This window comes from Ochotona princeps, chromosome 11, assembly GCF_030435755.1.
Source record: "Ochotona princeps isolate mOchPri1 chromosome 11, mOchPri1.hap1, whole genome shotgun sequence".
Classification (NCBI taxonomy): Eukaryota; Metazoa; Chordata; class Mammalia; order Lagomorpha; family Ochotonidae; genus Ochotona; species Ochotona princeps.
Window position 1 is genome coordinate 34,699,877 of NC_080842.1, and position 26,243 is coordinate 34,726,119.

The 26,243-nt window shown below is 39.6% G+C and overlaps 1 protein-coding gene across 1 annotated transcript; it reads left to right on the forward strand.

The window, feature by feature from the left end:
* The first annotated feature begins 1,754 nt into the window (after positions 1–1,754).
* Positions 1,755–25,525, forward strand: LOC101529663 (kynurenine/alpha-aminoadipate aminotransferase, mitochondrial). The gene is made up of 13 exons (XM_004579269.3): positions 1,755–1,862; positions 5,155–5,323; positions 5,976–6,108; positions 8,404–8,478; positions 11,161–11,370; positions 13,691–13,756; positions 15,059–15,141; positions 15,588–15,684; positions 17,203–17,264; positions 18,511–18,575; positions 20,785–20,891; positions 24,414–24,515; positions 25,455–25,525. Exons 1-13 carry the CDS (start codon positions 1,796–1,798, stop codon positions 25,503–25,505), a joined length of 1,287 nt encoding a protein of 428 aa, XP_004579326.2. The 5' UTR covers positions 1,755–1,795; the 3' UTR covers positions 25,506–25,525.
* The last annotated feature ends 718 nt before the right edge of the window (positions 25,526–26,243 follow it).

A 26,243-nucleotide genomic window follows, 5' to 3' on the forward strand; every position in this document is an offset into this window, starting at 1 on the left:
GAGGGGGCATGCAGAGACAGAAAGAGAGCTTCCATCGCCTGATTCACTCCTGAAAGGACCCCAACAACTGGAGCCAGGCCAAGGAAAATGGAGCAGCCAGGAGCCACTGCTTTCCCAGGCTGATGAGCAGGGAGTTGGATGGGAAGTGGAGCATCTGGGACATGCACCAATTCTTACGGGGATGCTGACATGCAGGCAATGACTCATCTCCTGCACCAAAGCACCAGCCACATGCCCGTATTCCACCCGTCTTTTCTAATCACAACTCCAAGTGCCCCACACTCCACAGACTGCCTTAATGGGTCACTTCTCTATCTGGTCTGGATCATCACCTCATTTATAACCAACCGGCACCATTAACCATCACACCTACCCAACCCAAGGAGGCTGAACAAGAAAGCCAGTAAACTGCTCCAAGGTTGAGAGCCTGCATCCGACAATGGTGTGAAATCTCTTTAGCACTGGTTTGGGATGACAGCGTGTGCTGGGACAGGCTGCATTCTGTCTTCGGTTTCTCCCATGCGCAGAGCTCAGGCTGCACCAGGGGATCCTCATCTCCAGAGCACCTCCCTCCAAAATTCAGGACCTCACAGATCTCCACAGCAGAGGCTCCAGCGGTCAAAAGCCAGTTTAACGAATCTTTCCTCCTACCCAAACCTGTTTCCATCCTGTTAGAGCAAGCTTCCTCAGCTGTTGGAACTATGTGGTTAATGTCTCTAATCGATCAAGTTATTCTTCCCTCCCTTTCTCTGCAAGCCCAGTGAGCCTAAGCAAATGTGTCTGAGCATGGCCATAACCCGGAGGGTTCATGAAATCCAACAGGGAAAACTTCATCTCCACCCACCCTATGTATTCCCAACCTAATTCATCCACAATAAGAAGTTGAAAATTTCAAACGGAGTCAACGCAGGAAAATCTAGGAGAAATTCTGTGAGATTCTTCAAAATTTTATGTCAGCACACCACTCCCACTCTCAAATATATGCTCGGACCTTGGAGGAAGTGGTGTGGGAATTCTTCTGCGGCGCCTTGGTCACTTCTACGTTAATCACTATAGCTTTATTAAGGAAAAATGAGACCATGGCCCAGCGATGGTCAGTCTGCACAGTCACAGTTGAGGTTCAGAGCTCAGATGCAGACAGCACAGCGCCAGGCTCTGAGCAGTTTAGGGAGCTGCTGCAACGGACCGAAATGACCGCCAGGTGGTACTCGAGGATCAAGACTGGGTGAGCTTCCGGCCGCCTCTGGCAGTTCCCCTGCAAGATCTCAGACCTGCAACTCGGTGAACCCGGACTCTGTGGGAGCGACTTCAGAAGTAAAGTCAAGTAAGGGCAAGTAAGGGCAAGTAAGGGCAAGTAAGGGCAAGTAAGGGCAAGTAAGGGCAAGTAAGGGCAAGTCAGGCACTAGTCCAAGGTTGCCTCGCGACCAGCCCTCATTCCCTTGCCCTAAGTGCCTAGAGCGATGACCCGGGACAAGGAGGTGGGAGGGACCCGCGTCCATTGGCCCAGTGCGGAGCGCGAGTGGGCGCGGCCTGCCAGGACCTGCTTAAATGACCCAAGGAATTTCTCTGCGGACTAGTTTAGCTGCCTCAGCCGCATTCCGGGGCGGGTTAGCAGCGGCGACCAATCGCTTCCCACATCTGGGAAGCCTGTGGCTGTGCTGTGGGAGCGCAGCCGGGAACAGCAAGCAGCTTGGTTGCTGGTTGCGAATTGAGACGCAGAGTCTAACATAGGGTTTCTGTGTTTTACCTTCGTCCACAACTGAAGTAGGAGCTCGCTGCTTGGCTGTCCCTAGGCATGAATTACTCACGGTTCATCACGACCACGAGCGCTGCCAGGTGGCCTTCTCCCATCAGAACCACAGGTGAGACGGGAAGTCAACGCCTTTGCCACAGTATGGTGGGACTTTCTTCGCCAAGTCCCTAGGAATGGGGTCCCACTAAGTGACTCTCGGTGTCATTCATTCATTAACCCGGAGGGCTCTAAGAACGCTGAAGTGACCCTGGCCCTGCAGACCCCCTGCGCAGAGTGCGCAGGCTAGGGCACCTGACCGGAGCATTTCTGTGCCAGGTGAAGCCGCAGCTGGGCTGAGGTGCTGGGAAGCACAGGGCAGGCACTGCTGTCCAATAGGCTCTTTCTCAGGAAGCTGGTTGCGGGCAGCACAGGGTGCAGATGAATGTGGGCACGGCCCAAAAGGGTGAGCAAGTGACCAGGCTCCACAATCAAGGCTGGGTGAGAGGAGGTGGCTCCTCCAGCTCTAGTTTTTTCCTGCTTCCAGATCCCTATGGTCAGGAGTGAATCATTCCTCTTAGGTCCTACACCAGAGCTTGTCACAGCCCGAAAATTCAAAATGGCATCAGTTTTGCAGGCCCTCTAAGGCTACATGAGTCTCAGGGCGAGCAGAAAAACAAATGATCAGTTAGGGACACAAATGCAGAACCAGAATATTAAAGACATTTACTAGGTGGAGGTGGATTTTGCTGGAAAGCTGGACACAGCACTGCTTCCCCAACCCAGGCCGGTGGCAAGAGGCCGCACATGCCATCTGGTCCTGGACTGCTTTTTGGTCTTGGACATTGGTGCTCACCCTCTGGGTCTGGTCTGTACACAGCCCCCTAGAATGTATTTTGCAAAATAAAAAAATATATATTAGTTTAAATCTACAAAAGAAAAGATACTGTTTTACAATTACACTGCTTGGCCTCAGTGTTCATTGAGAGTGAATAGGAATGACATCTTATGACACTCTTTTCCAGCTTGAGATGTTTCATGAAAAAAAATTCAACATTCTTAGCATTTGCACCTGTGTTTGCTGACCAGGAAATGTTATATTTATCCTTGCCAGATAATTAAAATAATAGAAATGTTATTTTGATCTAAGAATAAATCATTTTGATGATAGTATAATACTCATTGTGTTCTGTGCACTAAGCACAATGAACTATTAGGATTTTGCTCAACAGAAAATGATTTAAAATGATAGATGTGCTTGTCTCATTTATGCTCCTTAAGCCATGTAGGTACAGTTACTAAGTATATATTGACCAAATGTAACTGAAGTAAATGTCTCTAAATACAAGCATCAGCATTCCTGGCTTCTTAAATTCTATGAAAAAGATTATTCGGTTTTCTTTAAAAGAATATTTTCATAAATTGGCCGTCTCTAACACAAAAAATTCAAGACTACTTAAAAAGTAACTAAGTTTGAAATCGTTATGCTTTTATTGAGATTGCCTTAATTTGGGGAGTTTTAAAGGATTATTTCAAAGTGTAAATCAAGGAAATTAGCAGATGGGAAATGGTGATGAGCATGAAAATGCGTTCTTGGTGAGAAAGGTTATAAAATAAAGAGAATTTTCACATAAAGGAAGAGCAATGATTTGTAAAATATTTTGTTCTGTAGTAGAATGGCTACAACCCTAGAATGCAAGGGGAAGATAGGAAAAAATGCTAAGATGTTTAAGAGTGTTGAAGAGGGCACTGCAAGGCTAAAGTCCTTGTCTTGCATACTCCAAGATCTCATATGGGTAACAGTTCTAATCCCAGAAGCCCTGCTTCCCACCCTGCTCCCTGCTTGTGGCCAGGGAAAGTAGTCAAGGACGGCCCAAAGTCCTGGGACCCTGCAAGAGCATAAGAAACCCGGACAAGTCTCCTGGCTCCTGGCTTCAGATTGGTGCCACTCCGGCCATTGCAGCAACTTGGGGAGTGCATCAACAGACAGAAGATCTTTCTCTCTGTCTCTCCTCCTTTCTGTATATTTGACTTTCCAATAAACATTAAAAAAATAAAAAATAAAAATCTTTAGAAAGTGTTGGAAGACAGAGTAGAGAAGTCACAGAATATTTGAGAGGAATAAATTCTGCAGATTTATGTACAATATAATTGTTAAGATATTGCTAGAGCATTGTCTAAAACTTTATCATCAATACCTAATGCATATTGACATACAACTGGAAGTGAATCCTGCATTAATACAGTGAGGTTTCTGAAGTACTCATATTAATATGCTAGTGAATATCCGAAATAGTTGATGCCTAATTTTGAAGTCTGTTTTCAATAAGGGTTTTGAAATGAAAGTGGATAAGCATGCTAGTAAACTTCTGAAAATATTAAATCTCTAATTTTGAATATATCAGAAAAAAATCTAAAACATCTTTTATTAGTTTCTGCTTAATGGGTGACTTTGGCAACTTTCTAACAGGCCCTAGCAAGCTGTATTCCTGTCCCTGCTTTTGAATGTGTTAAATTGTTAAAAGTTACGAGATAATTGTATGTGCTAATTTCTCTGCTCAAGGTTTTTATTTCCCTTTTATGTTTTTCCTTTTAGTAAGGTAACATCTTGGGTCCGCTATTGTGCCTTTTAAGTTCTCTATGGTTTGGAAACAGCTGCATTTTAAAGCATAAAGGTTGTTTTTGATATGTACTTTTTTTTTTGAAGTATTTCAGTAATCACTTTAGAAGTGTAAGGAGTCTGATGTGTAACTGAATCACCCTGACTAAATGGGTAGATAGTGTTTTGTGATGATGAGGAGTCTTACTTTGAAAATTTAAGGCCTCTTGGCCTATTTAATAGGTTTAACTCTTCTGACTTGGGGATTTCCAGATGGACCCCTGGGGTCTCAAAGTCAGAAAAATTTACTTCAAAGGTTGTATCTTTCTTTTAGTAAAGGTAATAACTGATTTGGCTATTTGGATCCTGTGCAACGTATTGTCAAGGTGTAGAATTATCGTACATTTTAACTTACATTAGTTTAATATATTAGAAGCCACAGGAATTTATTTCCTACAGTTCTGGAAGTTGGGAAGTCCCAGGTCAAAGAGCAAGCACACCCCGTGCCTGGTGGGGCCATGTTCCATACATGTGTACCCCTGTGGCAAAGGGGACACCTGTGGCAAAGGGTACACCTGGAGTCACAGGGCAGGACGGAGCATGCGTACTCTCGCCCTCTTAAGGATATCATTAGTCCAGCTCCTGAAGGCAGAACCCGCCTCAAAGCCCCACTTCTTCAGCTTCTCACACTTGGTATTAGGTTCCAAGATGTGGGTTTGGGGGACACCAACGGAGTGTAACACAGTCCATCATATCGATTGTTGAACTTTCTATGTAGTGTTTGTCTGTTTATTAAATTCTCAAAGAACTTCTCTATTAATTATAGCTGAAATATTGGGTAGGGCACCAAAATCACTCATCTCCTTGGCTCCTGGATACCCAAATCCAAGCATGTTCCCCTTCAAGAGCGCTGTTATCACTGCAGAAGATGGAATCACCATCCGATTTGAAGAAGAGACGATGAACAGAGCACTTCAGTATTCTCAAAGTGCTGGGTAGGTTCTCGATAGATAAGCTTGTTGGGCTATATTCATGAACAATAGTCTAAACATACTGATAAAGTGACAGAGCTCTTTCATCTGGTGTCCAATGATTAGAAAGGTTTGAAGGGAGAGTTTTCAAGGAATGTTTAAAAGCAAAAGAGATACAGGGTAATACTGGGGTGCAGTGGTTGAGTACTCCCCTAGGACCTGGGCACCCCCAATCAGAGTGCTGCTTCAAGTCCCTGCTGCCCTGCTGCCAGTCCAGCCGCCTGCTCATGCATCCTGGGAGGCAGCCAGTGAGGGCCCAAGTACTCCAGTGCCTGCCACCCACCTGGGGGATCCAGAGGGTGTTGGGGCTCCTGGTTTCAGCCTGGCACAGCTCCACCCATTGGTGGTGTTCAAATGGAGCTCAAGAATACAACAGCAACTGGGAGTTCTGTCTGTCTCATCCTCTGCCTCTCCCCCTCTGTCCCTTTCTCTCGCTCCAGTCTTTGTCAGGGTTTCTTTGTCTCTCAAATAAATAAGTAAAATTTAAATGAGAATATTAATACTGACAGGAAGCATTTGGAGGCTTTTAAATCATGTGTTTAAACATGAAATGTTTATTTTATGTCTACCATTACTATGATTTTTTTTACTATTAAAAGTACATTTTATGCTTTAGAATTCCAGAGCTTCTGTCCTGGCTAAAACAACTGCAAGTTAAATTACATAATCCTCCCACCCTCAACTACCCACCCGATCGGGGACAGATGGACATCTGTGTCACATCTGGCAGCCAGGACGGGCTGTGCAAGGTAAGCCTGAAAGGACAAGGCAATCTGTAGGAAGGATAAAACGTGTGTGTTTCACTGCAGCACAAGAGGGTCACTTTTTGTGGCTAACTGGTAGTCTGTCTTGTCTTCACCTAGAATTACAAGCAGGGAGTCTGAACATGAAGAGAAATCAAGATTCTCTGTATTCACTCCACACCTGGACTAAAACATGACTGTTATTTACAGAGTAATCAGATTAGTTTTTTCCCCCTTTTTTCTTTTTTTTTTTTTTTTTTTGTGGAGATGTGAAAACTATAGTCTCACTTCCACAAATGGATTTTAATTAAATTATTTCAGAATAACGGGTTATACTGATAAAATAATTTACAAAGATTTTGTGAACTTAAAAAAAATCCTTTTTTTACCTTTTAATCAGGAAAAGTCAAATACTTTTTTAGATTTTTTTTTTTTGCTTAAAGAGAACCATTCGTCAGTATGTAGATTGTATTCTTTTTTCAAAGTCTCTGAAGAAAAAAAATTTTTTGCATAGGAACATTTCTTCTAGAAAAAATATCCTTCTAGAAAAAACATCCTTCTGAAAAAATAATTTTTCTAGAAAAAAAATAATCGTGACACTTTTAACTTTGTCATACCAGCCATGATATCACAGAAGGAAAACACAATCAATGACCAAACACATCAATAATTCAATCACTATAGCAAACATTTCATTACAGAGCCTGAGTAGGAACCAGGTTATTATTTCTCCTGACACAGATGTCACTTTAGGCCCCTATGTTTCTGTATATTTCTATTAAACAATGCCTTTTAATTAAAGTCATTCCTTTTAATTAAAGTATCTGACATATTTATAGCACTACCACACATAGAAAATATATGATAAGGCTTTGCTCGATATATTCATAATGTACCCAGGTGATTTCTTTATCCCACAGACCATTTTGAAGACCTCCTCTTCTTTACTTCTGCACAGGCGATAATCATGTGCAGTTGGCTTTTATTTCCTGCACATCCCCAGTTATTCTGCTTAATTCCACCACCACACTTACTACTACCTTCAGCTATCCTAAAACCGAAGCAATATCTTTTCAAATAATCCCAGAAACTTCTCAAACTCTTCACAGGATGAATGCCAGATTGATCCCTTTAAAATGCATGTCTGATCACGTGACTCTTCTCCCTATCCTTTATTAAAATTACTACTCAGCTGTATTGACTGAAATGCCTAACATGGAGGACTTTCAGCCCACAGCTTTCCAGTCTCATTTAATCTCCACTTTGCACTCCCTTTGATTGCAAATCTTTTTTCCAGTTGCTCCAAATGTACCTGTTGCCTCCCCTGACACTAGCGCATCACTCGCTCAAGCAAGCCTTTTCTGAACTCCCTGACTGTCCAGTGCCTCCTGCGATGAACTGTTAGAGCTTTAAACCTCTACTTGATCACACTCTCTACTGCTCATACTAATATTCTTGCTTGGGTAATTATTTGATCAGTTGCTAACTTTCCCAGTGGACTGGTAGCTCCAAGAGAGTGAGTTCCACAGTATTTTGCACAGTACCTTGATATTAAATATCACAGGGGATATTTAATATATTTTCAAAGAAGCAATAAAAAACTAAATGCATTTTAGGAGCCACAACAGTTGTTTTCATGCTCTCCTGACTCTAGTACAGAGACTGGCAGATAATGACTTGAAAGTTGAATCCAGCAATTTATGTAATTTTCTTTTTTTTTTTTTACTTGAATTATGTAACATTTTTTTTTACTTAGTTTATTAGGGTACAAAGGGTCAAGGGCTACAGGGTGAAAGTGGGTAATACCATTGTTTCCACACTAATATTATCATTTTTCCCTGTATCTGGGGTCAGGGGAGAAACAAAGGGAAAAGCCCCACCCAGCCGCCCACCCATCCCAGATCCCCAACGTGAGGTGCACTCTGAGGGTCCTGCTCAAACAGTTTTGATAGTTCATCAGTTCTGGATTGCTGCCAATCTCTCAGTTCCAATCGCAATGAAACCTATTCAGAGTCCACTGCCTGACAGTCTCTTCATGGTTGGGGTTCTAAGATCAGCAGTTCAGTTGGGGGAATTGCCCCTGTCCTGGTGTTCGTGCTGTTATGTAATTTTCTGAGTAAATGAAGTTGTACTGGGGCTCGGTGATGCCTATGTGTACATGTATTGTCAGTGACTACTGTCTCACTATAGAAGCAGAGGCTTGATGTCTCTACTCCAGAAAGCCTTCAACTTGGGCTTCCAAAGGGGGTTCTGAAAATGAAAATTGTATTATCCCACCTAACCTATGCTTTTTTTTCTTAGGCATTTGAAATGATCATTAACCCTGGGGATAATATCCTCATAAATGAACCTGTTTATTCAGGAACACTTCAAGCTGTGAGTACATGCTGCTTCAAATGATACCACTCTCTCTATAAGGAAAGAAGAAAATATTGCACCTATACAAGTATCTTTCCACTGGAAAATAAAGTGGCTTCTTTCAAGTATCAAATAGAATCAAAATGGTATAGTCAAAATACAGGGCCCAGTGCAGTGGCCTAGAGGCTAAAGTCCTTGCCTTGAATGCACCGGGATCCCATATGGGCGCTGGTTCTAATCCTGGTGGTTCCACTTTCCATCCACCTTCCTGATTGTGACCTGGAAGAGCAGTTGAGGATGGCCCAAAGCCTTGGGTTCCTGTACTCATGTGAGAGACCTGGAGGAAGTTCCTGGCTCCTGGCTTCAGATTGGCGCAGCACTGGCCATTGCAGTCACTTGGGGAGTGAATCATTGGAAGGAATATCTTCCCCTCTGTCTCTCCTCCTCTCTGTATATCTGCCTTTCCAATAAAAATAAATAAACCTTTTTTTTAAAGTAAAATACGGTACATATTCCATCTTCTTTATGCTTTTTCTTTGAGAGGCAGAGAGTCAAAGCGGAAAATAGACACAAAGCCCTCATCCACTAGTGGACTCCTATATGTCCACAACCAGAGTCAGATAAGGCTGAATCTGGGAGCCAGGAACTCAACCCTGTTCTCCCTGGGAGTGGAAGGGACTCAATGGCTTGAAACATGAACAGCTGCTCTTGCAGTATGAACTGAGTGAAGCTGGACTTGGTAGCCCACCCAGGACAAGAATCCATGCACTCCAATAAGGAATGCAGGTTTTGGGTCTGGGATGATGGCTCAATGAGCTAATCCTTCCCTTGCAAAATGCCAGCATCCCATATGGGCACCAGTTTCTGTCTCAGCTGCCTTACTTCCCATCCAGCACCCTGTTTACGATTGGCAGAACTGCAGAGGATGGCCCAAAACCATAGGACACTGCTTCTGGTTCCTGGCTTCGGACTGGTTCACCTCCGGCCATTGCAGCTACTTGGGGATTGAACTAGCAGATGGGAGATCTTTTTTCTTTTTCTCTCCTCTATGTAAATCAGCCTTTCCAACAAAAAAAAATGCTTCTTAAAAAATGTCAGTAAGAAAAAAGAGGGGATGTGGGTATTTTAACCACTTGGTGAAAGGACCACCACCAATTATTTTTGAAATCTCAATGTTAAACTAACAGAACTATAGTATGCAGAATGAGAAATCTCAATTCCAAGTGTGATGTGCACTGATCATAACACACCAATGAGAATCAAGTTTCTCTGGAGCTCTTTGCTTTAGGACACAAATGTCCACAAGTGAGCACATTCAGAGAAATGTGAACAGAATGAACAGGGAAATGGAAACTACATCGCATGATGAATGGTATAGCGATTGCAGTTAAGATTTAATAGACAGAGCAGAATTATTCTCAAGTATATAAAAGTTAGTCACAAGACAGAAGATTTAGATTTAACTGTCCCCATGTCTTCAAGTCGATGAAATATGAAGAGTGGAAATTTGAGTGAAATGACCGCGACCTGGAGTAAGGCTTTGTAACCTAAGGCTGCAAGGTAATTCCTTTCAAGGGGCTAGATCCGCTGTGGAACAAAGGACCCCAACGTCTCAGAAGCTACCTGCTGCAGAGCTTCCTGTCTTTTTCTCTACATGCCACCACAACACCATGTGGCTCCATAGCATCTTCACTTGCAAGCCCCAGGTCACAGAAGGAGCCTTACCAGGAAACACTACCCATCTCACAGCAGAGGGGAAAGAGGCACAGAGAGCCAGATACAAGCTGGATTTTAAGGTTCTGCTCTGAAAGAACTCCTACATCTGGAAATATGAGAGTTCTTTGCACAGTTCATCACGCAGAATAAGATACATGGACAAGCGCAGTGCGCAGAATGTCGGAATGACTGCCACTTGGGCATTCACATTGAGTACCCGAGTGCCTGGTTCTACTCCCAGTTACTCTACTTCTGATCCGGCTTGGGTTTGTGTCATCTATGTAAGAGACACAGTATTCCTGGAACCTGGTTTCAGGCAGTCACAACCCAGCTTTTATTGGTGTTTTAGAGAGTAAATACATAAAATATTTCTAGCTCTCTGTCACTCTTATCTTTACGACAAATTAATTTACTCTTTTAATGAATGTGACAAAAAATATAGTACTTTTAAAAGGTCTATTTATTTATTTAAAAGTCAGTTAATGGGCAGAGGGGTGGAGGGTGCCTTCCATCTACTGGTTCACTGCCCCAAACAGTCCCAATGACCAGAGTTGGGCCAAGACAAAGTCAGGAACCAGGAGCCAGAAGGCTCTTCCAGGTCTCCCATATGAATGGCAAGGGCCCAAGCACCTGAGCAATGTTCTGCTGCTTCTCCCAGGTGATTAACAGGAATCTGGGTGGGAAATGGAGCTAACAGAACACAACTGGCATCCATATGGGATGCTGGCATTACAAGCAGTTGCTTTGCCTGCTATGCCACCATGCCAGTCCTAAAACAGGAATTATTTTTGAACAATCATGGAAACCACACCAGAAAAACTATAGAGTGAAAATCAACAACTTTGTGCTCTGGAGTTTAGCTGTGAGTATAGCTTTATAGGTTTTAGCGCATCAGTGGTAATCACTTACTTAGTATTAAACCAAAACCCAATGGCACTTACACATGTTCTTGCCTAATTCTGACTTTCCTTCTGTGCTCGACAGCTGCTACCCCTGGGATGCAACATCATTAATGTTGCCAGTGATGAATATGGGATGATTCCAGCCTCCCTCAAAGAAGTCCTTTCCCAATGGAAACCAGAAGATGCAAAGAACCCTAAGAAGAACACTCCCAAGTTCCTTTACACTGTCCCAAATGGCAGCAACCCTACTGGAAACTCATTAACAGGCGACCGCAAAAAGGAAATCTATGAGGTATTTGCAAGAAATGGGTGAAATGGTTATGTTGCTGCTACTTATTGATCCCTTGGAAGAGTACTTGGCAAATTCCCTTACTTATTTTCATGGAAGGTAATTTTGAATAATTGGAAGTCATGAATGCCAAGGACCCAATAAATTATGATATAATAAGTTACTATTTCTTTTGTTAAATATGCATGCTGTTTCTTTTCTCTCAATTGGTGTTTTAGTATAAAAGAATAATTATTTTGTCCTGATGTCAAATTTATGAAATTATTTAATATATGGCCTCATTTGGTTTTTATTGTTTTATCTTTGTGTTGCCTACTTGGCTCTCAGGTTCCTACAGCTTGTCATTTCAGGTTACTAGAATTTTCTTAAAATAAGATCTCTTCTTTTTTTAACCATCAAACATTTATTAAGCTATACAGAAATCTTTGACTTTTGTGAAGTCTCTTTAATGCACCTGACTGTCCTCCATAACATTCTACTCCAAAGAGCTCTTTAGAATAAGTCCAAAAACAATGTTAAAGGGAAAAATTGAGTCCTATGCAGTGGAATCAAAGAGAACTTTTCAGCAGTTTCTTGTGCTTAGAAAATATAAATTTCAAGATACTGTCCTATTGTAGGAGATATGGCTATTTTGGAGTTCTCTTCCCTACTCCATTACACACTTCGCCAAAAACCCTCATCCTGGTCCTTGCTCAGTCCCATTCTGTGGATGACAACTCCCATCTTGTCCCATGTTTTTGCCTCTTCCCGGAACTCCAGGCTTAAGTATCCAGCTGTCTACTGGACACCTCTGCTGTGATGTCAAATAGACATTCAGACTCAATGTGGCCAAACTACAACTCCTGATCTTCCCAATCCTCTTATCTGCAGCCACTCCCATGTTTCATCTCCACAACTAACAAGACCATGAACTGCTACCCCCAGTCCTCTTCCTTTCTCTCCTTCCCCCATCCAGTCTACCCTGTGGAACCCACCACTGAGTTAATCTGAACCCATCCATTTTTCTCTGCTACCATAACTAACTCCACCTTCCAACTCCCCTCCCCACTGACATTACAGAACCTCTACAAGAACTGCCTCCCTGCATGCAGTCGATTTTACACTTGGGCTCCCACCAGTCATTCTTCACATAACAGCCAAGAATGACCCTATCCCACTGCAGTGTCACAACACCAGCCCCAGCTGGATTCTTTCTTTTACATTAAAAACAATATATGGGCCCAGCACAGTAGTCTTGTGACTAACGTCCTAGCCTTGCAGGCACCGGGGATCCCAACTGGGTATGTGCACTTTCTGCACTTCCATTCCAGCTCTCTGCTTATAGGCTAGAAAAGCAGTAGAGGATGGTCTAAAGCCTTGGGACCCTGCACCCACATAGGGGGGCCTGCAAGAAGCTTCTGGCTCTTGGCTTTAGATCAGCTCAGTTCTGGCCATTGCAGCCACTTGGGAAGTGAAGCAGCAGATGGAAGATCTCTCTCTCTCTCTGTCTTCTTCTTTCTATCAACCTGATTTTCCCATAAATAAATAAATCTTTTTAAATTAAAAAATTACAAATCTTGTCATCCTTCTGGCTGCAACCATGCTGGCTTCTGATTCTTTGTCCATGTTAGGCTTTTTGCTCATTAAAATGACCTTGTTGTCACTCTTCCTTCAGTGCAGAATCTTCCTTGATATTTGCACAACTCATTCCCTGAGCACCTGTCAGAAAGGACTGCTCAATCGTTAACCAAAGTAACTATCCTATTTCTCTCTCAAATTGACCAATATAGCTAATCACACAAATAACTGTCTCCATCTAATATATTTGTTGTTTATTTGTTTGAAAAGTGGAGAGAGATACAATCAGAGATTCTTTATCTGCTGGATCACTCCCAAAATGCCCACAACAACCAGGACTGGGCCAGGACAAAGCCAGGATCCAGAACTCAGCTCAAGCACAAAGGTGGCAGGGACTCAACTACTCAAGCCATCACCTCTTGCCTGCCAGGGTGTGCATGCATAGGAAGCTGAAATTCTAAGCAGAGCCTAGACTTTGATATGGGCTTCAGCATCCCAAGCAGCAATTTAGTCACCGAATCAAATGCCCATCCCTAATGGTACTTTTGTTTGTTATCCTTATTTTCTGTTTTCTATCTTTCCTAAACAAGAATGTAAATTCCATTGGACCAGGAATTTTTAGTGTCTTTTTCATTTTTTATCATCACACTCTACAACAATAGGCATTCAGTAATATCTTAAATTAATAAATACATATGATTATGATTACAAATAATTGTAATTTTGGAAATCCTTAATAATAAACATACTACTTTAAATTTTTTAGCTTGCAAGGAAATATGACTTTCTCATAATAGAAGATGATCCTTACTATTTTGTCCAGTTCAATAAGGTAGGTAATAAAGTGGGCATGTTTCACTATTAGAAGATAAGTTGTTTCAACTTGTTTTACTTTGCTTGTAATGACTGTCTCTGCTAAATTGAGCTAATCTAATTTGGCATTGAAATTAACTGTAGCATAATAAAACTGCAGCAAGAACCTTAGGCTTCCAGCTTTATCATACAGTTAATCTTTTTCATTTTTGATAATATATTCCTTTTTCCAAAAATCACTTACATTGGAAGTAGTAGCTCGTTGTCTGTGCCGTGCATCTGGGTAAGTGGAGTTAGACTGGTACTCTTCAACCACAGATCCTGAATTGGGCTCCTCTGGATGTCAACTTCACTCTCTTGATAGGGATTGGCTTAGAATGAAGGCGGAGAAGAATAAATCTGCAAGACAGAAAGAGCTGTGCTCAATCAGTGATGTCTGTTATGGACACAGACAGAAGGCTACAGTTATGCCACCTCTGTAATGTCCTAGCTCTTACCTGAAGTGCAATGGGAATTTAGATTCATTCTCCCCATATACATAGACTGCTTGTCATGATGACTGTTTTCTAATAGATAGAGGAGTGGTACAGCCCGCCAGTGCTGGAGTCACCCAAATCCAATAAAATTCTTCATTTGTTCACACTGCAACAGAGAACATATTCTGAGATTTCTTTCCTTCCTCTCCCAATTCCTGCTTTAAGTCTACTGAAAAGAAAGAAATTCTCTGCTGTTCTATAGTTTGTAAGAACATCATTCTGCCAACCTATTGCACTCCAGGCTAACCCCCTTTCTCATTTGTATCTGTAAACACAGCTATCAATATTTCATGCTGACTAAATTTCTCTTCTCTATCCTCATTTTTTCCATCTTTCTAGTTAGGTCTAAAGATCTGAATTCTTTCTCTTTATAACTCTAAATGCTGCTGGTTCCCTTTATTTTGATCTTGTCCCAAACTATTGTCTTAATCTCTGCCTCTAAATCTATTAATCCTGGTTTTCCACTGTTAGGGCAAAGAAGACCTGTTTGAGGGTTCCCTAAATTTATCATATGGATCTTAAGCAAATAAAGAGACCGTGTATGTGTGTGTGTGTGTGTGTGTGTGTGTGTGTATTTTGTAGAAAGCTGTGAAGGCAGACAGATGTGTGAATGACTCAAGACTATGACTCCCTGGTGGCTCATGTTACTAGACTGAGATTAAGGTAAGAGAGACTTGTGCTACTGCTGTCCAAGCTCATGCCCACTTCACACTCTATATACAGTATTCATGTGGGGACTATATGAGGCACCAAACCAAAACTTCTGTTTTGTTTTATTTTTTTAGTCCTGGGCGCCAACGTTTCTATCCATGGATGTTGACGGGCGTGTCATCAGAGCCGATTCTTTCTCAAAAGTCCTCTCCTCTGGGTAAGGTCCATTTGGCTAAACTGAAACTATCTCTAAGTAGACTCTGCCTCAGTATCTTTTAACCCAAATATTTCTTTTCATGTAAATTGCTTCTCATCCTTTTGCCTGAAAATGCCAGTTTGATTATTAATACGAATATAGACCTTTTCTTTAGTCATCTCCCTGGCCGAAGATGCTTGGTGAGTGATCTAAACATAGGGACTGTCCAGGGTTGTGGTATTACAGATGAAAAAGCACATTTGGAAATTCTTGATCAGACTTGCATTATATTTTCAAACTACACTTAAATGTAGGTTTCTGTTTGAAGTGGTTTAGCCAGAATGTTTCAGATACCGAGATCTGTTTGTCCCCAGGTCACCAGAGTCTTCCTAACGGAGTCAATCAGATGATATGTGTCAATTGTTAATGTGGGATTGGTATTATTCCTTTTCTCTTTTTTTGTGTAGATTGAGAGTGGGGTTTCTAACTGGTCCCAAGCCCTTGATAGAAAGAATTGTTTTACATACCCAAGTGTCATCATTGCACACCAGCACTTTTATACAGGTAAGTGCAGTTTAGAAAATACAATATCAGAATAAAAAGTACATATTGACATGTAGCATTCAGTTAATGTGAAAAGCATCAACACTTAATTTGCAAAACTGAATCACCAATGTCAAGTCCCCAGTTTCAACATACTATGCCAAATGCCACAGATGTATATTCTAAAAGGCAAATGAGATGAATTAATCTCGTGTCCAAATTTCTTGTGGGTCAGAGTATGTTATTCTCTCTGTGTTCCTAGGATAGATTCTAATACTCCATACAGATTCTGTGGCGGTGAATACAAAAGACTGAGCAAGGATTCCAAAACTGTTTAGAGACTCATTCCTTACATTCATTGCAGATGTGCGATCCTCTTCCAAAGCCACTGGTTGAAATGAATTTTACAGAAAGTAAAGTAAAACTGATTTTGGAGGAGGTATATGTTTCTTCACAAGTGTTGAGAAATTAATGGATAGCTACAACAATCTTGAAGAACAGAATTGTTGTCTGAGAACTCTGGGGTACCCATTTCACACAGTGTTTAAGTCACTGCTTAGAATGTCTAAGTCCCATATGGCAGTACCTCATGCCTGCACTTCCAATCCGGCTTGACTACTGGGAGGTAGAATGTGACGTATCAAGTGTTTGGTTCCTTGCACTGGTTTGGAAGACTCATGCGGAAAATGGGATTCTAACTTCTGTCTGATCTAGCTGGACCCATAGGAGGCTTTTGGAATGAACCAGTAGATGGGAGATGTCCCTCCCTCTCCGTCTCTTTCTTTTCCCTTCTTCCATTCCTCTTCCCCCTCTCTTCCTACTTCCCCTCACAAACGCCCGCTCAGTTTTTCAAATAAAATGCTAACAAGTAACTTTTTTTTCATTAAAAAATGCATAATTCAAAATTACCAGGAATATTTGTGTGTGTGTTGCTTAGGATATTTGATTTGGTATATTCCATTAAGCATAGCTTAAGATAGCTCTATGTTTTTGCAAAATTAGCAACATTTTTCAGGATTTCTATACCCATTGCCAACAAAAAGTGTACTATCTATAACTTCCAATTCTTCATTTTTAAAGGGAAAATCTCCAAATACTACTTGCTTTTATCTATCTACCACATATATATATATATATATTTTTTGTTCAGAGAATATGGATAATCTGGTAGATAAGAGCATGCACCTGAAGTTGAAAGTCTAAAGTTGAACGTTGTTGTATGCCCTCAGGAAGTTAACCTTTGAACTAAACTCTTCACCAGTAACATAAATAATCTAAAAAGTAAGATTATTACCAAAAATAAATTAATCAAGATAAAGCAATGGATTATAATAGTGCCTGGCACAAAACAGGTCATGTATAAATAGTTGTTATTCTTACTATTCTGTCATTGATATCAATTAACAGTTATTATACTTCAGAGACTATATATAACTAGTATAAGTTACATTCTTCTATGGCAGTTTGCATGCAATCTAGAGTGACTTGCTTTTTTGCTTGGCCAAAATGAACCATAACATTTATTATTATCTCTTTTAGCTTATGGTTTATCAGCTTCTACACCAATGGGGAGAAGATGGTTTTCTGGCTCATGTAGACAGGTATTGAAACATTCATTAAAATGTTTGTGGATGAAACAGTAATCCAGTGGATAAAGGACAATGTACCCAGAGTACTGACTCACTATTTTACCTTCTTAAGTATCTAAGATAGACACTAGGAACCAGCTGTTAGAAATCTCACATGCATTCATTTTATTAGCTGTCTTAACTGGAAAATCTCTTTAGAGAAGACAAGCAGAATTTGAAAGCAGAATACCCCTTACCTAAGATAACCTGAAATTTCCAGGTTATGATTAACAATATTCAACTGAGTTGGCAGGTCAACTGTCATTTGTTTTAATTAATAATTAACTATAAGTGTCATATTACACAGGATTTAGCTCAGATGAGTAAGAATATTATTTGCTTCAACAATCACTATCGGCACAAACTATGAATTACTTCAGTTAGGTTGGTGAATAGCTAGGCTATTTGGAAATAAGGTGAGAGGGATATGCTCATCCCCATACCAATGATTTGACATGGATTTAGGTAGGAATGTGGTTTGGGATCAAATAATTAAAAACCATACTTCCCCCACCTATGTAATTCTATCTGCCCACATGTGATTAAATGACACTTTTCCAGGTGATACTTTCCCTTACCTGGGCTCTGCATAAAGTGGTATCACATAACCACTCTGCTTCAAGCTCAGTAAGAGTCAGTGCTAGGGTCCCACATGATGGCTCAATGGCTGGATCCCATGTGGGCACCGACTTGTTTCCCGGCTGCTCCACTTCCCAATCAGCTCCTTGTTTGTGAAAAGCAGTGGAGGATCATCTGAGGCCTTGGGACTGTGCACCCACATGAGAGACCTAGAGGAAGTTTCTGGCTCCTGACTCTTGATTAGCTCAGCTCTGGCCACTGCATTCAAGTGAGGCAAGAATCTGGAAAACAGTCATTCCCTAATCCAGACCACAACAGATTCAGCTTTTCAATAGTGTTTTCCTGGATCCTGCGTGTTATCCTACCCTGCAAATGATAGTCATTATTTAAGACAACTAAACATAGACTGAATCTGCTACCTCTATGCTCCATGATTTACTCAGAAATAGACTTTGCTCTCTTCATTTTCATTTGTTTAGTTGTCTCACTATTATAAAGTTATAAAGGAGAAAACACAAGTTTATCACCATACAGACTTTAAACAGAAATGTTCTGTGCTCTTAAGATAGACAGCAAGTTCATACAGCCTGGAGCCCAGTGCCTTTCTGAACACATCCTTTCTGCTGTGTTCTTTTTCTAGGGTTATTCATTTCTATAGGAACCAGAGGGATGCAGCACTGGCAGCTGCAGACAAGTGGCTAAGCGGTGAGTGGACCACATGTTTGCCGCCCCTGGGAAAGCAGAGGTACAGAACACAGAGTCTTAACCACCCTGGTAGAAGCAGAGCAACAGTTCAAGGATATTCTTCCCAGGAAATGTTATCCTATCAGTGATCGTGCAAGTGACTCTGTAAATGCTGGCACAGTGTAACCTGTCTCTACTCACCTGCTGCCTAGAATTTGTGATTTAAAAGAAAAATCCAAAAATAAAGCAGCAATAACTTATAAAAGTAAATAATGTCTTAATGTTTATAAAATATTTACATCATTTCAAAGTTTATCACACATAGCAGAGAAAATATCAAATAACATATTCCATTTCTAATTAAACTATGTAAATATAGGGACTTCAAAAAGTTCATGAAAATTGAATTAAAAGATAAATTTATTTTGATAAAACTTTTTGAAATTCATGCAATCTTTTCACAATCTGTGATTTTCATGAAGTCTTTGAAGACCTTTCAGAATATACTCATTACAGAATTCTGAAATGATGTTCCTTCTAATCATCAACATCACTTAATTTTTTAATATTAGCTTTCACTAATTTGCATGCTTTTATATTTTTGAACATTTATTTATTTTACTTGACAGGGAGAGCTACAGAGAGACGGGAGAGACACAGAGATCTTCCATCCTCTGGTTCAGTCCCCAAATGGCCATGATAGCCGGATTAGGGTGAATTCAAAGCCATAAACTAGGAGCTTCCTCCAGGTCTCCCACATGGGTGGCAGGCACCCAAACACTTGGGACCATCTTCAATTTCTTTAACCAGGCCAATCACAAGAAGCTGGATTGATATGGAGATGCAAGGACTTGAACTGGTACCCATATGAGATGCTGGCATTGTAGGCAGTGGCTTTACGCACTACACCACAGTACAGTCCAAACATTTATCTTTTAACTAAGGAAGAAAATTAGATTAATTAAATGGCTTTAATTGTAAGACATTTGAAAAAGTTCACCAATAGAACTAAGTAAATATAAGTTTATTTTGGTGCCAAATCCATGCATAATAGGATGCAAAAGATCCACAGAGAAAAAAATGCATATTTTGAAGATGTGTGCACAAATTCGAAAAGTGCTTTGCGATAATATACACTGATTTTTTTCCTTCATTTTAAAAACTTTCTGAAATGTTCTGGTTTATTATTAAGAAGTCTTCAACATGAATATCAATAATATCAGAAATACCAACTCCTTTTGTTTTATCCCATTCCCTACTTCTTTCCAACTAAAAATTACTCTTTGTATATAGTGCTAAAGAAAAAGGTTTCACAAACAGCAAGTTTTTCTTTTACAAAAGCATAGTAATTCAAAGCAAAATATTATATTCTCTTCTTGGTTGTCAATGCTCAGTGAAACATTAACGTGCATCTGATATTCTTAAGTTCAAAGTACATTCTCATAGTTAATTACACTCTGATAGTGTAACTGGACATAGAAACTATGACAATTTACTTGGAAGACTCTAAAAAGATTTGAAGAATCCTCTTTTAAAATTAAAATGGAGTGCAAGTTGAACCTATGGGCCAACTGCTACCCAAGATGCCTTAGCTGCAGTCAGAGGGACTGCTTCTGATCACTGATTCCCTCCCTGCTAATGCAGAGCCTGAGTCAACACAATAATGACTCAAAGGACCACAACCCTGTGGTCATGGGGGATGCCTGGACTCAGTTCCCAGAACCCACTTTCTCACAGCCCAGTCTCAGCTTTTGCGGGCATTTGAGGAGGGAACCAGTGGATGGCAGAACTAAGCTGCCCTCTCTCTCCCTCTTTCTATCTCTCCTGCTCTCCCTGTCCCTTTCCATGCTGCCCAAACAATGGGTTTTTTATTTTAACTTTTTAACAAAATGACTACATTGAAACACCCCTGTAAATATATATCTTAGGTAGTATAACCAAGTAAAGAAAGCAGCACTAGATTTCCTGCTCCTTGCTCAGACTCACAACTGTGATTCCACACAGAGCCGCTATTCAGCCATCCTCTGCATCCCTCACCCACACTGACTCAAAATAAACTCAGAACTCCATTTTTAAAGGCTCTTAAATTTTTTTTTCAAGTAGAAATTCAAGTAAAATTAAGTATCACTGATGAAACATCTTGGAAGTGCTAGTTTATAACTCCAGCACTTAGGTGATTTTATAATGTCCGACATGCTCTTAAAAGATTTTCATTCTCTGTTATTTGCAGGTTTGGCAGAATGGCATGTTCCCACTGCTGGAATGTTTCTGTGGATTAAAGTTAAAGGCATTTCTGATGTAAAAGGACTGATTGAAGAAAAAGCCATTAAAAAAGAGGTAAAACTGGGAACTGATAATTGGAGGAGAGAACCAAAGAAAAAACACGTATCTCCCCCCGCTTTTTTTTCTTTTTAAAGTAATGCTTTACTCAACTAGAAACATGATTGTTGTTGTCTACCACCCAATTCACAATATTTTAGTATTAAGTTCACTGTTTCACTGTTAAAACCTGGACTGGATTTTTGAGTTACATAATTCTTTGTATGGTACAAATGAATGGAAACACAGCCTTTTTCTCTGCTGCTGCACTCTTTGGAACTGAACTACTTGAGTTTGAATCCCAGCTCCATCCTTGTGGCCTGGCATAATCTCCCTCTGCTTCATCTACAAAATAGAGTAAGAAGATTCCTTCTAATTGGAAATTCTTCTATGAATTAATGAATTAATATATAGCACATAGACTAAAGCTCAGGAAGTATTTATCCATTAGTATCTGAAATGGATGGATGGTGATGAACTAAGGTGCTATTTTTAGACCTCTTCATTACACATTTATGCATTGTTCAAATTTCCTGTTGTGAGTATATTTTACCTTCACAATCCTGATGTGAGTATATTTTATCTTTACAATTATTGGGAAAATACCTTCCATTTCAAATACTAGTGTCTAATACTTACTAATCATTTCTTATGTACAAGTAACACTCTTCATGCTCTGCACAATATAGTTCCTTAAATCATTGTGACAAACTTTGGAAAGGTCATTATTTGGCTGTTATTTTACTAAGCAGGTGAGTCAAGTTATTCTCATTGTTCTACTCTTCATAACAATTAAACGTAGTAGATAGTGAAAAGTTTAATCAATATTTCAAATAGGTACATTTAAACAAAATAAAGTTGTTGACACTTTTCTTTTTTATCAATTCCATTGCATCAAAACCATTCAAAAGTGACAGTCTAACTGGCAGGGCTAAGAATGTAGATTTCATGTTTTATGACATTCTTTTCTGTCTTTGTTTCTTATTCCCTACACCCTGCTACATCTTCTTTTACCTTCTCTGCATTATTTTGAAATGTATCCCACTACTTTATCCCACATTTTGGTCAGCTTGCAAGGAAATAAGTACCCTTTCTCCTTCTCTTCCTTGCTTCTAACATCCATTATACTGACAGAAATAATAGCTTTCATTTTATTGTTAACAAATTGAACACATATTCCCTCTTTTCAAAAGAGTTTTCCAAATCATAGCCCTTTGGCTCATCTTACATAGCAAGCAGTATTCAGATTCATACTATGTCACCACAAATGCTCACTACATGTTTTTTGAAGACCATGATTAAAATAATAAGTAGGCTACGTTATCCTATTTAATACCAGCTGCTATGAAAGAAAAAATCCCCAAATCTCCAAAAACTTAATACAATAGATCATCAGAGACCCTGGCGATTTCTTATTGTTACATTTTAACCTTCAACACATGGATCCATGATTGCTACAAGGACACAGTGCTGTGGTTCACACATGGGAAGGTTACTGTGGAGAGAACACAGAATTTTCTCACACAGTCATTCATGACAAGAAAGAACTAAGCTAAGGAATAGAGTGTGTTTCATGCCAGGAGGAGATGGAGTGAACAGTCACTCAACTCTCTCTGAAACAGATGGTCTAGAAGAGAGACCTGTGTCCAAAATGAAGTGCGTGGATTAGAACCAGGCCCAAGCTCTTAATTTAAGCTCCTAACAGTACGAACCAAGAGAGACAGCATCGCTTAACTGCTCAAACAGTTGAGTACCTGCCATCCACATGACTGCCTGGATTTCCTTTCCAGGTTAAGCCCGCCCAGTCCCAACTGTTGCAACAGTTTAGAGTAAACCAGTAGATGGGTGAACTCATCTTCCTTCCTCCATCCCCATGTGTGTCACTGTGTCCCTAATTTAAAAAAAAAATTATTAGAAAAGACCCCAGAAATGCAAGAAGCAAAAAGCAAATATAGAAAAATAGATTCCATCAGCCAAGACGCTTCTGCACTGCAAAACAAGCCTTCAACAAAGAGACAACTGAGAAAACAGGAGAAAATATTTGCAAATGATGCAACTGAAAAAAATTAATATCCAGATTCTATAAAGAGTTCCAGAAACTCAACAACAAAAATCAGTTCAGTTCAAAATGGGCACAGGACATGAACAGGTGTTTTTCAAAAGATGACACTCAAATGGCCAGCAGACACTTGAAAAGGTATTTGGTATCACTAGGCATCAGGAATATGCAAATCAAAATCACAGTGAGGTTTCACCTCACCTCAGTTTGAATGGCTATTATCCAAAAATTAAAAAAAAAATAACAAAGGCAAACATGCTGTTCTGGAAAACTACCCAAATCTGTTGGTGGAAATGTATGGAAGTTACTCAGCATATCTTCTGTTAATTGCAGTTCAATCCACAATAGCTAAGACATGAAATCAAGCCAGGTATGTCCATCAATGGATGATGGACAAAGAAAAATAGATAGATAGACAGGCAGACTATGGAACACTACCCAGCCATAAAAAAGAAGGAAATCCTGCCCCTGCAAACAAATAGACAGAACTGGAAGCCAGTAAGCTGTGTAAAATAAGCCTGCTACACAAAAGAAAAAATATCAGGTTTCCCTGATGTGTGGTATGTACACTATAGCACAAAAACTAAACTGCATATGAGTGAAATGACATTTTAAGATTTGATAACAGCTTAGAGCTTTTATCAACACTCTTAACGAACAAGGTATTTTTCTACCTACTGTTTATTGAATTCCTTATGTAGTACAGGGGCAAGTCAATGATTATAAACTAAAACAAAAGTATGTCATTGTAAGAGTGAAAAAAGAGTAGGAGGGAGAGGAGAGTGAGAAAACGAGCAGGAGGGAGGGGCGCATACGAAGTCTCACTAGGCTTCTGAATTTCTATTTACGAAATACATGAAATTTGTTTGACTTATGTAAGAAAATAACTTTTAGAAATAGTTCTCACTACTCTCTTACATTTTGTGTTAGATTTTTTTTTTTTACTTCTTTTCGGTTCTTGGGATGCACGAATTCTCTTCCCATTTCAGGGACTTTCTTCTGTGTATCTGCTCCCTAAAATGTTCATCTCCTCTTTCTAACAGGTCACCTACTTCTCTTTCCATTTCCAGCTTAACAATCATTTTCAAATTCAATAATTTAAAAATGGTACTTCATTGTTTGAACTTCTACCACTATGTTACGTAGGTAAAACTTTCATTTATCTTTATCCTTATTTTTTGTTTTCTTAGTCAAATGGCTTTACACATTAAATCTCGAATTTGACTGTTTTTCTTCTCTCTGTGTGAACCTGCATACATGAAGAAGAGATAAGAGTACTTTCCTTATTTGAAATAAACTTTTTTTTAGAATTAGTGTTTTTATTTTTTGAATTATTCAATTTTTAGAAGAGTGTTTTCCCCCTAATGAGAATCATTGGCTATTTTTAAGCTTAATATAACCTTCCTTACTCTGAGATTAGGTTTGCTGCATTTTTCTAGTTTTTCTTTCATGGTACAGCACTTATTTTCCAACTCTCTTAGGTGTTACTGGTTCCAGGAAATGGTTTCTACTCCAACAGCTCTGCTCCCAGCCCTTACCTGAGAGCTTCCTTCTCCATAGTTTCTCCAGAACAGATGGATGTGGTGAGTAGCGTATTCTCTTCACAATAACATGACTGGCAATTTTGGTTGTGTGTGTGTGTGTGTGTGTGTGTGTGTGTGTGTGTGTGTCTACCTCATCAATTAAAACACAGCTTAATGTCTTCTTAGGTCTCTGAAAAACTCGTTTAACATTAGCCAATCATCAACTAATATTAAACATCTCTTTCACTCTGTGACTAGACGTGTGCAAATGAGACTAAATTGGAGTCCAAGCTTGTTGTCTTCTTGAATAACTTTCAGAACCTACGGAGCAGTGTTGGCAAGTTATCAATGTATTAGGAAGAGAACCTTGCTCTCTCTTCATGGAGTTAACTTAGACAAAAGGACAGATTCATGATAGTTGTCAGCCTGTTTTTCTGAAGAAAATAGTATTGGGGAGGGTAAATCAGTGAAGTCTAGCTTTCATTAATAGACCAGATGAAAAGAAGCAAGATGCTAAGAGCTGTGTGTCTGGAAATCCAAAAGACAAACTGACAAATTAATTAAACCATGACTTTAGCCCTGAAGAAGAGTTGTTAATTACCCTGGGAGATGCACACATTTGTGTGTCTTTTGTTAACTTATTTTCTCATGTTATTTAATAAGCTTTGCATAAGTTCTCTCTGATTTTTATCTTAGTAGAGTGGGATAGTTAAAAAAATGTGGAATGCATATGCAGGTAAGAGGTTATATAAAATTAAGTATGTTTGTATAATATAGGAAATGATTATTGTAAGGACATATAAGAAAAGATATGAGAAAAATGAAATATGCATATTTTATAAAATATTGATATACTCTTGCCCAGATAAAACCAGTAATATCCTGAGTTTTCATTGCCATTTCTCAAAATCAGATGGGTATTCAGTTTGAATTTTTAAAGTTACAACATTTCTAGAAGAGATCTTAATTTCACCAATTCTTATCTCTTTTCTATCTTAGGCTTTCCAGAGATTAGCCGAACTTATAAAAGAATCTTTGGAAGAAAACTGATCACACTACTCATAGTTGGATTTTTTTTTAAGATAAATGATCTCTGTCTAGGTGGAATAAAACGTCATGTGTGTTAGCCTTACAAGTTGGAGCTCATCAAGCATTTCACATCTTTGGTAGTTGAACTAAACAAGCTTTAAAGTACTTTCTATGTCAACATGTCAGACATTTCTATACTCTATTTGTGTTTTGTGATGAATTTTCAACCTGTAGCAACCTATTTTTATCATAGGTTTATTATAGAGAACTCAATAATTGCTTTATACTTTTCCACAATGTTTTTTCTTAGAAATTAACATTTTACACAAAATTATATTGTAAATTTAAGAAAATGATTCAGTTCACACTAATATGCAAAGTGTATCTTTTCTTTTTATGAAAATTTATAGACCCTATAAAGTGTGCCAAAATCATTTTGTTATCCTACTGAAATCTATTTAATATATAGTTCTGAAACCAAACATACCTAAAGCATCATAGCTACTGATATTTACTGAAGACCTTTCAGACCTAGGGTGTTGAGAGAACTGTGTGTACATGGTGTGGAACCAGACACTTTCCAGGAAAGAGCCAAAACATGAGCTTCAGAAGGTTGTGGTGCTTCCTCTCTGTCTCTGTTTATCCTCCTCTCTGTATATCTGACTTTCCAAGAAAAATAAATAAATCTTTTTTAAAATTAAAAAAAAAAAAAGACAGTCCGGGGAAGGAGAGGATGATGAAGCGCTGTTCTTCAAATGA